This window comes from Durio zibethinus, chromosome 23 (assembly GCF_047325235.1).
Source record: "Durio zibethinus cultivar Kanyao isolate XHJ-2024 chromosome 23, ASM4732523v1, whole genome shotgun sequence".
NCBI classification, from domain to species: Eukaryota; Viridiplantae; Streptophyta; class Magnoliopsida; order Malvales; family Malvaceae; genus Durio; species Durio zibethinus.
Genome location: NC_143184.1, coordinates 8,714,363 through 8,728,439, shown reverse-complemented (window position 1 = coordinate 8,728,439; position 14,077 = coordinate 8,714,363). Strand labels below are relative to the sequence as shown.

The window sequence follows — 14,077 nt, the reverse complement described above, 5'->3', positions numbered from 1 at the left end:
AAATATTTATTTTAATAATAATATTTAATATTAAAATATTATATTAATATAAAAAATACTTAAAAGAAAACTATTTATTATTCTTTATATTATTTATTCATATACTATAATATTATTTCTTAATATTATTTATTAATATATTATATTGATAGTATATTATTTATTAATAATATCTTATCTATTCATGTATTATTGTGATATTTATTAATTAAATTAATAATTTTTTATATATTATTTATTAATATATTATAATATTATTTATTGATATATTGTATTAATATATTATGATTTTATTTATTAATATTAATATATTCGTATATATTTATTCATAATAATATTTATTAAGATATTATTTATTAAGATTTTTATTAATATATTATATTAATATAATATTGTTTATATTTATTTATTAACATTGTGCATCTACATCATTTTCATATAGGGAATAGTTGTCATATATTAGTTATTGATAAATTAGAACTTGTACTAATGTAAAATGATAGTTATGTGACAAATAGTAGTCTATTCCATTCATGCATGAAAATACTAAACATAAAGCATAGCATTTCTAATAATAAAGCAATTGTGGTACTCATGGTTAGAGAATAGCTCCACCAAGCAAGAACCCCACATAATCAACTCACCAATGCAATACAAGAGCTTGAAGCAAACAAATAAAACAAAAGAATTCAATCGTCTCAAGAAGATAGAGAGAGTTCAAGAAAAGCTTGAAAGGGAGTTGAATAAGATTTTGGAGTCTTTGAATAAGTTGAACAAGGGGAAGAATGTAGAAGAGAATACTAATAGTAGGACCATCCATCACAAGAGGTAGCTGACCCTCTTTACCCTTCTGATTTTGGGCTTACCAAGTCCAGTCCACACAGGAATAGCGATTTACATACCTTATAGGGTATATATACCTCGAAATGCAATCAACTTCAAATCCAAGGTATTGCCAAAGCTATATAAATCTTGTCTTTACTGAAAAGGCAATATAACTAATTCAAGTCCCTGATCTGGATGCTCTAAAAAAAATTTAAACCAAAATGCGATGAGTCACCGAGGGACTTAATAGCTGACAAAAAGATGCGTATGCTCGAGGAAAGGTTATGAGTAGTAGAAGAATTGGGTTTTACGATTTCGTGGATGCTGCTGGGCTCTGTTTAATCCCAGATGTTGTTATTCCTTCAAAATTCAAGGTAACGGAGTTTGAAAAATATAATGGTACAAAATGCTTAAAAACCCACATCGCCATATGTTACCTAAAGATGGCCACCTATGCTAATAATAAAAAGCTGTTAATACATTTATTTTAAGATAGCCTTACTAGTTTTGTTGCTAAGTGGTATGTCTAACTGGATAGGACATGCATTCCGTCGTGGAGTGAAATGGCCTGTAACTTCATCAGTCAGTATCGATATACCATAGATTTAACTTATGATCATCTATGTTTACAAAATATGAAAAAGAAGGCGATTAAATCATTTAAGAAATATGCCCAAAGGAGTAGGGACATAACTACTCAAGTTCAGTCACTTTTGACTGAGATAGATGCCATAGTGTTATTTGTAAGCACTTTAAAATCTCTTTATTATTGAAAAATGATGGAGAATGCAACGAAAAACTTCGCTGATATGGTGATTTCAAGAGAAATTATTGAAAATGCCATCAAGAGTGACAAGCTTTAGGAAGGAGAAACCATAGAAAATAGAGGGTTACCTAAAAAAAAAAGAAACCAAAACCCAAATTGTGAATTTTTATGGGCAACAATTCAGAAGTGATGCTCTATATCCACCACCTATTTATCCTATTCACTATCCCACGTCAGGCGCTTTACCAACCATATCCACAATCAACTTACCTATCAATCAACCTTTCAAGTACTTGCATATGGGTCTGATGATATCACTACATTAGCTTCAAAGCCTAATAACCAAGCAAGTGGTTTAAGAAGATCTTAGAATAACCATGAAAGGGCTCATATTGATCCTATCCTTATATCTGACATTGAATTATTCTCAGAACTGGTCGAAAATGACTTGGTATCTCTAGTTATTCTAGAGCTATTGAAGCCACCCTATCCAAAATGGTATGATGCTAATGTCACATGCGATTATCATAATAAAAACGTGGGTCATTTTTTTAAAACTTACCCTGTTTTCAAACACAAGGTGGAAAGTTTGATCCAGAAAGGCTAGGTGAGCTTCGGCGAATCAAAAGTGCAAGATGTCAATAAAAATCCTTTACTTGATCACACAGTGACATAATTTTGAGATGAAAAAAGATGTTAAGGCTGGTTAGATGTTGCTTATCATTTTGGGATTTCTTTTAAAATAATGTTAAGATTTTTTTATGTAATAAGATTTCATTTTTTATCATTTTAATAAAAGGCAAGCATGATGCATCTCATTACATTTTCTCATTCATCCCAACCATTATTCCATGCTTTGGTTTTTCACATGTCTTTTTATTTCCATTCTTAAATTTCAAATAATGAATGTTTAGACAATGATAATAATGATTCTAGGATTTAATTTTGAAAACTCATTCAAATTGATCTATGGAGACTATTTAATCAAAAGAAATAAACTGCTAGCAGATATGAAATAGAGATGTTTTGAAGATATACAGTCCTTTATAATGATCCATGAGTTTATCTTTGTTTAATAGATAATCTTCAAAGAAAGCATTCACGTTTAAGATGAAAAATGATTATTTTTCTTTTACCATTCATAAAACTATCCATTCGTAACTCTTTTGAGCCTATTAGGATTTCTTTTTCTGAAGAACCCAACCAAAGATCACCTTTCATATTAGGGGATAAATTATGAGAAGAACATACTTGAAAAGGAAAAAGGTAAAAGATCACAAATGTCTCAAAGATAAAAAAAAAATGAATGCCACAAATGAGTTAAGGCAAAGTAATGAGAATCTTTTTGTAAGAAATAAAATGAAAAAAAAAGAAAAAAAGCAGTAAAATGATGTGAAATGACGTAAAATGACCAGTTGCATTAAATAATGAGAAATGATCCTTTAGTTTTAAACCCTTTAAGCATATGTTTTGAGCCTGTTTTATCTATTTCTTTCATGATCCCTCACCATAGCTTACATTACAACCTTTAAAAGTCTATTTTGATCAAATGTGAATGCTTAAATTAAATTATTATATGTTGGGCTAAGGCATGCTTATGATGGAACAATAGAATTGTGTTATGTTATTTTAGAGATTGATGTGTGGGAGATATCATTAATGGATGAAAAAATTGAAAAAAAAAAGAATGAAAAATGAAGAGAGATGAAAAAAAGAAAAAAATGAGAGATGAAAAAAATAAAAAAAAATGTAAAAAAAAAAAGAAAAGGAAGACTCGAATTGAAAACTAAAAGGGTGATTTGGATAAAAAAACCCTTTAAGCTAAGAGTTGGATAGACAATTCAAATATATAGAAGATTAAAAACATGTGAGATCCTTTAAAGTTTGGGCAAAGTTCAATGAGATCAAAACAATTTAAAAAGTCAATGGAATGAGCTTTTGAAAAAGAATTCTATATTAATGTTAAGAATTATCTAAGTATTCAATGTTTAGACATTGTAGTACCATTCAATACCAACCCTAGTGATATGCTTCGAATTTGTTCTTTTACCCGTTTATTTTTTTTACTAGGCTTATTCTTGCATTGATTACATTTCTCCCAATTCACCTTGTACTTTCTTATTTTTGCATCCCCAGAATAAATTGAGAAAATATGTGATTACATTATATTTGTCAAGAACTGAAATGATAATGAATGAATGATAATATTTGGAAATTATATTTTCATTCCTTTGAAGAAAAATCCAAGATGATAAAGGCAAAAAAAAATTATGGATGAAACCTAAAAAGGTGATTTGAAAGGACACATAGGTTGACCAAGTGATAAATATAGTAATGGATCAATCGACATAACCTATGAGTTGTGATCAAATGATGGAAATAATATGGATCAGTAGACAAAATTTGTTCTGAAATTGTTAGTGCTGAGAAGCTTGTGAGTTGTGATCAAATGATGAAAATAATGTGGATCAAGTGACGAAATTTGTTCTAAAATTATTAGTGCCGAGATGCTAAAAAGTAAATATAAGATGGTGGAGTCTTGAGAACCATATTATCACAATTAATTAGAATTTCATGACAGTAATGTTGGTGACAACTGCATTACATACATTTTGATTGCATTGTTGTCTGAACAATACATGTATATAATTTGATGAATATTTAAATCTTAGCCGGCCATACATTTGCCTTATGTAATAAACATTTGAATCATGGTTAGAATATGGCATCTACATTATTGTGAATATATAGACTGTTACATTTGTATAATTAAGAAAACATTTGCATCATTATTATGACATTTTTTATATCCAAAATTGTGACTTTGAGGAAAAATTGAGAATTTTTAGGACAAAAAATTTTGAACTTTTTTATGAAAGCTTTTTAAGATAAGGTTGGGAATCCTCGAATGGAGAAATGTTTTATGAGGAAAACATTTAGTGTTCTAAAGTTGTGGAGCTTTTTAAAAATACATTTTTAATGTTAAAAATTTTAAATGAGAATCTTTAAGAAATTTTAAGTGAGAATCTATAAGGACTTTTAAATGAGAATCTTTAAGAAGTTTTAAATGAGAATCTTTAAAGAGTTTTAAATGAGAATCTTTAAGAAGCTTTTAAGGAATTTTAAATAAGAATCTTTAAGAAGTTTTAAATGAGAATCTGGGAGTGAGAATATTTGTTTTTGAGTTTTAAATTAGAATCTTGAGAATTTGTGTGAATTTCCAAAGTTTTTGAATCCAAATCTTTGAAATATCAAATGTGAATTTTTGAACTTTTGGATGTGAACCCAAAATTTTTTGAATGAGAACCTTTGAATTTAGATGTGAAATTCTAAAATCTATCGAATGTGAATATTTGAACCGAATGAGAAGCTTTAAAATTTTGGATGAAATCTTGAAGTTTTTTTTTTTTAATCAAAATATTTGAAATCTTGGAGGTGAATCCCTGAAGTTAAAAAAAAATTTGAGATCTTTAACTTTTGGGCGTGAATCTCCAGAATTTTTGAATGTGAGTATGAGCCTTACAATTTTCATGCCAATCCTTGAATTAAAATTTTGGATATGAATCTCATAAATACGAATCTTAAAATCTTGCAAATTTGAGTTCGTGTGAAACTTTGAATTGTGAACCTTTGAATTTCGAAATTGTAATTCTTTGAACTCAAATTATGAATCATTGAGTTTCAATTGCAAATGTTAGATTATAAAATTTTTGAATACTTCAAATTGTGAATCTTTAAAGTTTTGAGATTTTGCAATTGTTGTTAAGTCGCACCTAGACATGATAAGTGTTTTTATCTTTGCGTAATTCTTGTTTCACAAAAAATGCGTAAAAAAAAGCAACTGTAGACACCCTAATCTATCTGGGGCTTTAATTGTTTCTATTAATAAAAATTAAAATTAAAATAAAATTAAGAAAAAATTTAGGGTGGTTGGATTTGTTTAGGATTGTTACTTTAGAGTTATCAAATTTGGGATAAATTCAAAATTGAAGTTTGAATTTAAACGGAATTGGAAGTCCTTTTAGGTATAAGGTTTTTTTGATAAGAACCTTATAAATAAACACACAGATCAAAGAAAGGACATAAAGAAAAATCAGAGAAAAAATACATGCAAGGGAAGCCATACAATAAGGGTTTTTTTAGACTTTTTGGTTTGAAAAAGAAGATTTTTTTCTTCTTTTTGGAAAGTTTTCTAGAAAATTCTTAGATTCAACCAATTTTTTTCAGATTCCAGTGACATTTGAATTTTTAATGAGTTTTCCAGAATTCGGTTGAAGATCCCCATGAAGATTGAATTTTTCGACAAACTTTCAGTGACTCAACCTAGATTTCGGTGAGTTTTCTAGAATCCGATGAAGATTCAACCGGCATTCTTTGGGTTCTAAAAAGAGAGGAGAAAAGAGAAAATGAGAAGGGAGAGAAAGAAAAATCGATAGAAAAAGCAAGAAGTTGGTCTTTTTTTACTTATACTAAACGATCTCGTTTTGGGCGTTTAAGAAACCTAAGATCCATATGTTTTCTAGTGGGTGACCCAACCCATAACGCGTAACCAATTTTCTACCTAAGTCCTTGTCCTTGTCTCCAACCGAGTTGAGCTGCGTCGTTCCAGCTTGTTTCCTTGCCTACAATCAAGTCGAGTTGAGCCATTTTTCAGTTTTAGTTTTTATTTACTTATTTATTAAAGTATTTTCTCATGATTAAATTTTTAAAAAAATTTGAAAAAATTAGAAAATATAAAAAAATATTTTTTTTTTGGAAACAAATACTAACTATCCAATGATAGAATTTTGAGAAATTTAAAATGGTAAATTTTTATAAAATTCTTAAATGAGAAATTTTTTTCTAATTTAATCGCAAACGGTGGAATGATTTAGATAAAGTTTCAATTATAATAATTAATATTTTGTTTCAATTTTAAAAAAATAAAAAAATTAAAAAATTAGTAAAAAATTTGAAATTAAATACTAATTACCCAATGATGAGATTTTTAGAAATTTCAAATGGTAAATTTCTTAAGAAATCCCTAGGTGAGAAATTTCTCTAAATTTGTCCCAAATGGTGAAATAATTTAGATGAAATTTCAATAAAAGTAATTGTATCATTTCCCAAATATAATGAGTTTTTTTAAATATTTGACAATTATCCAATGATGAGAATCTTAAAAATTTTAAATGGTAAATTCTCTAAGAAGTCTCTAACTAAGAAATTTCTTTAAGTTTGTCTCAAATTGTGGAAGAATTTAAATGAAACTGTAAAAAATAATTTTCATATTATTTTCTTTTCAAAGATACAAAAAAATTTAAATAGACCCAAATGGCAAAAAATTTAGCAAATAAAAAAAAATCTAAATTGACTAAAATGATGGAAAATTTAGAAATGGAAAAATAAAAAATAAATTTCGAGGATGGAATTCTTAGTAATGGTAAATGGTTGATTATTTAAAAAATTTCTAAGTGATAAGATATTTCTAATTTTGGCCTAAATGGAGGATGAATTAGAAATATTTTGAAAATAAAAAAAATGATTGAACATTTTTCAGACGACAAAGCCTTTCAAGAAAACAAATAAGATTCTTAAATACTCTTGAGGTGATGAAGTATTTTTAAAAATTCTATCATATTGATAGAGAAATCTTAGAAGTCATTTTCAATATTTAAACATTAAAATAAAAACCATTAAAACCAAGATAATTGTTAGGGTAATTTAAAATTAAATGGTACCATCTTAGGATGGGAGTTGTAGAAGTGTTATAACCTTCTCCATATGTAATTAAACTCTCAAACCTAATTTTGTTTAGAAGGTCAGAACCTATTCGTTTAAAAACCCTTAGTCAAGCTTAAAAGCTACTTAAAAGAATAGATTCATTAGGTGACCAATTACACCTAGTTAAAAAAGATTGGTGGTGACTCTTTAGGTTAAGTCTAGCTATAACTTTTTGAATCTATATGTTATGACAAGAACCACAAACTGAAATCATAAATATAATCCATTTTCTTGTTCTTGAGCTTCCTAAGATAAAGTACAACTTAGCAAATGTCCCAAGTAATCAAATTTCAAACTAAAAACTAGGATCAAAATCTAATTTTCTCTTTGCATTACTTTTTGAATTTACAAATGGCTTGAACTCAACTTTACTTGTAGCTGGGTACATCATACAAGAAATTTCCCAAAAAAGCCAAATAACTTTTTCAAGAACCCAAAAAATAAAAAATGAAAAACCCACAGCCACACATTGTACATTAACAAAAAGCCAAAAAAGATCTATATTTAACTTAACACTCATTTATGTTGAAAGAAAAATGGGTCATTAAAACTTAGAAGTATCAAAGAATGGAAATTTGACAAAAGCAAATTACAATGAGAGCTGACAAATGAAGGACACTAACTTGACTAGGAGGAATTCAGAGAGAAAGTTTAATGCTTTGCGTACCAATGTAGCATTTTGGAATAAGCTAAGCTAGCCTATATAAAGAAGGAATTTTTTTTTTTTGGCTTAGAAGATATAAACAAAAAAAAAGTGTGATGTGTTGTTTTCTTTAGTGTGGATGAATGAGATGGCCAGATAGGGATGGTTTGGAGTTGAAAAAAAACATTGAAGCTTGAAAAACTAGCCATTTGAGCTTTTATAGGTATAGGGGATCAATTGGTTTTAATAGGGGATCGATTCTGTGTCTTACTCGATTGATCCCGTTTTGTAAAAGATCGATTCCTTTAAATGTTTTTCAAATCTATTTTATTTCTATAAGAAAAATCAATCGATCCAATGTAAAAGAAGGTCGATTGGTTTAGCTAGGGGATCAATCTTGTAACTTAGGAGATCAATCTGGTTGAGCTAGGTGGTTGTATCCTATTTTGCACTCTATTCATTAATTTGATCATATCTTGAATTGTACAATTCCAAATAAAAAATCATTTGAAGATTTTGAAACTAAACTTTGTATACGAATTATAGTGAATTTTTAAAATTACCCATTGAGTAGTTTTTAGACGACTGCAAATTGTTTAGTAAAAAGTCAAAATATTTTCTTGAAAAATTTGGATTTTAATTTTGTTTGATACATTAGAAAGTAGACTCAAGGAGCTTTCCAACAATATAAAATTCAAATATTAAAGGTTTGTGATAAAACAAGTTAAATGTTGGAAAACTTTGTTATTGTAAAATAACTTTCTTAAGTTAATCTATTTCTCAAAGTCAATATTATCAAAATTTTATTGAGTACAAAATAAATAAGTTCACCTTATAAACAACAATTGGACTTTCATTTGAGCTTAAATAAATAATGTTTAAAGATAGTTTTAATTTTAGAACTAAGAAAAACATAAATAAAGGTTTGTTTAAACTTTGAAAATCAAATTATTTACTTAGTACCAAAATAATAAAACTTAAGAACATGTACTAAATAAATCTTTTTCAAAATCTTGATCAATTTTATTTAGGTTAATGTTTTGTCATTCAAAATAAATATCAATTCAAAGCTAACAGCTCAAGATTGCATTAAGGCTTAGCACTAATTTAATTTCTTTTTGCATTAGTTATGGATGAGTTTACTAGATATATCCAAGACAATGCGCTATGGTGTATATTATTTGTCAATGATATAATCTTAGTTATTGAAAGTAATGATGATTTTAATGCGAAATTAGAATTAAGGAGGCATACACTAGAATCTTAAGGCTTTTAATTAAGTAGATCTAAAACTTAATAGATGAAATGTAAGTTTAGTAATTATATGAAAGCGAATGCTAGTGTGATTAAGTTGGATGGTAAGCTAGTACCAAAAAGTAGTCATTTTTTATATTTGGGATTAATAATTTAAAGTGATATTGAGATAGAAAAAGATGTAAAACATAAGATTCAAGTAAGATGAGTGTGGTAATGAAATACATCGTATGTGTTATGTGATCGTAACATGCATTTAAAGTTAAAAGTGAAGTTGTATAAAACAATTATAAGGGCTACGCTACTATATAAAATTGAGTGTTGGACTGTTAAAAAACAATAATTGAAGAGAGAGGGCCGTTTGAAATGATTTGGATATGTGAAACACAAGTCTATCTGTGTACTAGCTAGGAGAAATGAGCTTTTAGATTTATGAAAGACCAAAATTTCTACATATAGGCTACCAACGACATGGAAACAAATAATAAGAAATTATAAGAAATTCAAGAAAGTAAATAAAATGTTATTTTTTATAGAAATGAATGGCATAAAAAGATTCAAAATTATGACCTAATATGATTCCTTTTTTTATCTTTCATACAATTAGTCTCAGAGTGGTAGGATATAAGATTTAGTTTGTTGTTGTGGTTGTAATGTTTTGAATAAAATTATCTCTTAATATAGTAATTGAAAAAAATACTTTTATGACATTCATTAGAAAAATTTAATTATTTAACTTTTTTTAATTTTAAGCATTTAAATTTAACTATTTAGATTTTAATCATCATAAGTAGTAATTAAGTTTTGAATAATTAAGTCATCAATTAAGTGAATATAGAATTGATATTGATATGAATTTTTTTTGTTGATGTATATAAAAAGCCTCTGAATTACAATTATATAAATATTCAAATTCATATCTTTTTATTACCATCAGTTGATTTTTCAAATATTTATTTTCATCCAATTGAGCTTTTAATGGAGAGAAAAAGGTTAATTGCCATCATCAATTTTCATTTAACCGAGAGTTCAGTTGACTAAAAAAAAATGTTAAGGACTTAGTTGGATGAAAATAAATATTTGATGACTTGATTAATTATAACGAAAAGATAAGAGTTTGAATTTTTTTTATTTTTAGTTTAGAAATATTTTTTATATTCAAGCCTAATTTTTTTTTTTGTTCTTTCCAAATCAATTCTTAGAATGGAAACTCTCTTTGCATATTGATATATATAATTTTTGAGCAACGTGCATTGATCAATGATTTTTTAACTTGTATGACTAATTATATATATAGTAATATATTTCAAGATTTTGCAAAAGAATTAATCACGATAGGACTATAAGCCAAAAAAAGAAGAAAGAAAAAGTCAATAAAGACAATTTGTATCAAAATTTTGAAATTATATAAATTATATATATAAAAAAAAAGTTGTACATTAACATAATTCTAAAATGAGGCTAAAAGCATAACAGAGTAAAATATGCATGCCAAGGAGATGTTTTCTCCTTTTATTTTCAAGCGAACTTTACTCTATTAGGAAGTCAAAAAATGCTTTCCTTATTGTTTAATTAACATGGTTTATCGTTTCCTACTTATGAGCCAGCGGGATAGATGTTCCGGCAGGGGCGGAGCATGCAGACGGGTTCTGTTTGCCCGTAAGTTTGGGACTGACATTCGAACAGTAGGATATTGCGGGTCCTTCAGGTCCTTTGTATGTAAGATCAATGTCAGCGAGCTCCACACCCTCGCATGGCAAACCGCTGCTGCAAATAAGCTTGACAGCTTGCTGAGTTGAAGATGTGCCTCGAATGTTCTTGAAACTGATGTTGCTGAGTTTAATACGTGATGGAATCTGGATAAACAAAATAATGCTTTAAATATTGAGTAAAGCTTTTCATTTGATCAGTATTTTGATAAATACGTACCTTTAAATCACATTGATTCCACGGGCAATATTCTTGATCAATAAGGATAGGATTGCCGACGTTATTCATGGTAATATCTTCAAAATGCATGTCCGATGCAGAGCCAGGATAGGAGGCTGGCCAACTTTTGATTCTAACACCATTCATTGTATTACTGATGGTGCACTTCGAGACTTTAATTCCAGAAACTGGTTCCTCACCTTGGAACTTTCCAAGACTGCCGATGCTGATACCATGACCTGGCCCACAGGTTACTCCTTGGACGACCACATTCTTGCTACCATCACCGATAGAAACACAATCATCACCAGTTTTTATGTCTGTGTCAATAACATTCACCCCATCTGATCGACCAATGTGAATTCCATCTGTGTTCAGACTGTTTTCTGGTGCAGAGACGGTGAAATGTTGGAAAGTGATGTTTTTGCATCCCAAAACATTAACGTTAAACTGTTTGCTGTCTTTGGTTGTTATATCTTGTATCATGGCATTGCTCACAAAATTGAACCTTAAGTTCTGTTTAGTTTGAGAGTGGAATAAAGTAACACAAGAAATATTTTTGTTAGTGACATTACTTTCTACTAGTGTAATAAAATGGGTAAAACATATTATATTTAAAAACTAGGAAGCAGAACGTTGTACATAAAAAAACTTAATTATTCATTGAGTACTCCTCATCTATAATAAAAGCATTTAGATTTGATAGTTGTTCAATGTGATATTATAAAAAACAAAAGAAAAAAATATTTTTCTTTAATTTGAGGAAATCTAAATAGAGTTTTAGAAAGAAATTCGATTTCTTGCACAAGGAAAGAAACCTTACAATGGGAAGTGCGGCACAATATTTGTTTTTAGAACAATCATTCTTGCCCCAAGCAGCGGCTCCTTGGCCGTCAAAAACTCCACCACCAGACATTGTAAATTGTTCAAGTTTGTTAAAGACGACCCAGTTAGGGTCCTTGAAAGCGCTAGGATCAGCCGGAGCCTTCACAGTGCCCTGAACTTGAAGCTCAATAGGACCCTTGCAGGGACCTTCTAGGGTTGCTTTACTTAATAAGTATGTCCCTTTAGGAATCACAATTTTAGATGGAGTAGTGGAAGCACATGCTTCTTTCCAAGCATCTAACAATGGCTAAGGCAAAAAATAAAAAAAAGATATCATTAAAATAAAATTTTATATCTTTCATAGTTGGAAAATAAAATTGAGTGTATTTTTGCTTACCTGACTCAAATCCGTCTTCTCATCAGCCTTTGCGCCATACTTGGCAACTACATCAAAAACACCTGATTGAGCTTTAGCAGTTGAAGTGAACAAAAGCAATAATACTGATACGACTGTAATACTCAATTGTACATCCATATTTTTCCTTTCCCAAGAATTTGAATTTCTTCTTTTCAATTTTTAAATGGTGAATTGTTGTGAAGGAACAATGATTTTGCTTTTGTTTTGTTTCAAACCATTTTATATAGAATACTTGGAAAGCTACAACCAATCAATTTTTAACCGAATACTTTCTAATTTTAGCAATGTGAGTAACATATGGTCTTAATTTACTTACTATTTTTAGCTCTTTCTTTTTATATTTACCTGATTGGATATGTGTAATTTGCAGTTTACCATATATTTTAATCAAATTATATTTTTTTTTGTTTTTAAATGGTCAAATTATCCTTAAATAAAGCCATACAAGTTTAAAATATACGACTTTTGCCACCTTTTTATTGTTAATACCCTTTAACTAACCGAGCTAATAAATCATATGTTGTTTGATTTAATGCTTTAATTTTTAAAAGTATTATATATATTTTTTTATTTTGTTTCCAGAGTTTCAATCTGATCGACTGATATACCATTGGTGCAAATAAACGCCGCTTCATTCGTGCTTATCTTAAATAACCTTTGTGTGCAAGATTAAGCAAACTGATAGCTCCAATCCATTTGTTAATTCTCAATTTGGTGGCCATACTCATGAAAATATTTGTTGCAGCATAATAATTTTGGTTGGTCGTCGTCATCAGTATATCAGCATGAGTTTTGAGTAGGGTAAGACAATATGAGCTTAGGTTCCGTTTATTTAGTAGAAAATAATTTTTGAAAAATAATTTTAAGAAATATTTAGATTTTTTAAATTGAAAAAGATCTTTATTGTTTGGATAAATTAATAAAAAATATTTTTCGTTATTTGATTATATTTTGAAAAATATGTTTTTTTTAAATAATATTAGTATAACTATTAAAATATTAAAAATTATTTATTATTAAAATATATTGAAATGATTTATTATTAAAATTATTAATATTAAAAAATATTTATTTTAATAATAATATTTAATATTAAAATATTATATTAATATAAAAAATACTTAAAAGAAAACTATTTATTATTCTTTATATTATTTATTCATATACTATAATATTATTTCTTAATATTATTTATTAATATATTATATTGATAGTATATTATTTATTAATAATATCTTATCTATTCATGTATTATTGTGATATTTATTAATTAAATTAATAATTTTTTATATATTATTTATTAATATATTATAATATTATTTATTGATATATTGTATTAATATATTATGATTTTATTTATTAATATTAATATATTCGTATATATTTATTCATAATAATATTTATTAAGATATTATTTATTAAGATTTTTATTAATATATTATATTAATATAATATTGTTTATATTTATTTATTAACATTGTGCATCTACATCATTTTCATATAGGGAATAGTTGTCATATATTAGTTATTGATAAATTAGAACTTGTACTAATGTAAAATGATAGTTATGTGACAAATAGTAGTCCATTCCATTCATGCATGAAAATACTAAACATAAAGCATAGCATTTCTAATAATAAAGCAATTGTGGTAC

At 27.5% G+C, this 14,077-nt stretch overlaps 1 protein-coding gene across 1 annotated transcript; it reads right to left on the bottom strand.

Moving 5' to 3' along the window:
• Window positions 1-10,716: 10,716 nt before the first annotated feature.
• LOC111313528 (polygalacturonase-like) lies at window positions 10,717-12,700 on the bottom strand. Its single transcript, XM_089752501.1, has 4 exons — window positions 12,403-12,700; window positions 12,004-12,312; window positions 11,181-11,696; window positions 10,717-11,107 (listed from the first exon to the last, which is right to left on the bottom strand). The coding sequence occupies exons 1-4, from the start codon at window positions 12,538-12,540 to the stop codon at window positions 10,844-10,846; spliced, it is 1,227 nt and encodes a 408-aa protein (XP_089608627.1). The 5' UTR covers window positions 12,541-12,700; the 3' UTR covers window positions 10,717-10,843.
• Between the last annotated feature and the right edge of the window lie 1,377 nt (window positions 12,701-14,077).

Bases quoted from the DNA above. Each gene is read 5' to 3' on its own strand.
- LOC111313528 (XM_089752501.1), bottom strand. From the start codon at position 12,540: ATGGATGTACAATTGAGTATTACAGTCGTATCAGTATTATTGCTTTTG. The intron at 11,697-12,003 runs GTAAGGTTTCTT...CAAACTAAACAG, and splicing joins ATTGTGCCGCACTTCCCATT to AACTTAAGGTTCAATTTTGT. The intron at 11,108-11,180 runs GTACGTATTTAT...TTGTTTATCCAG, and splicing joins GGAATCAATGTGATTTAAAG to ATTCCATCACGTATTAAACT.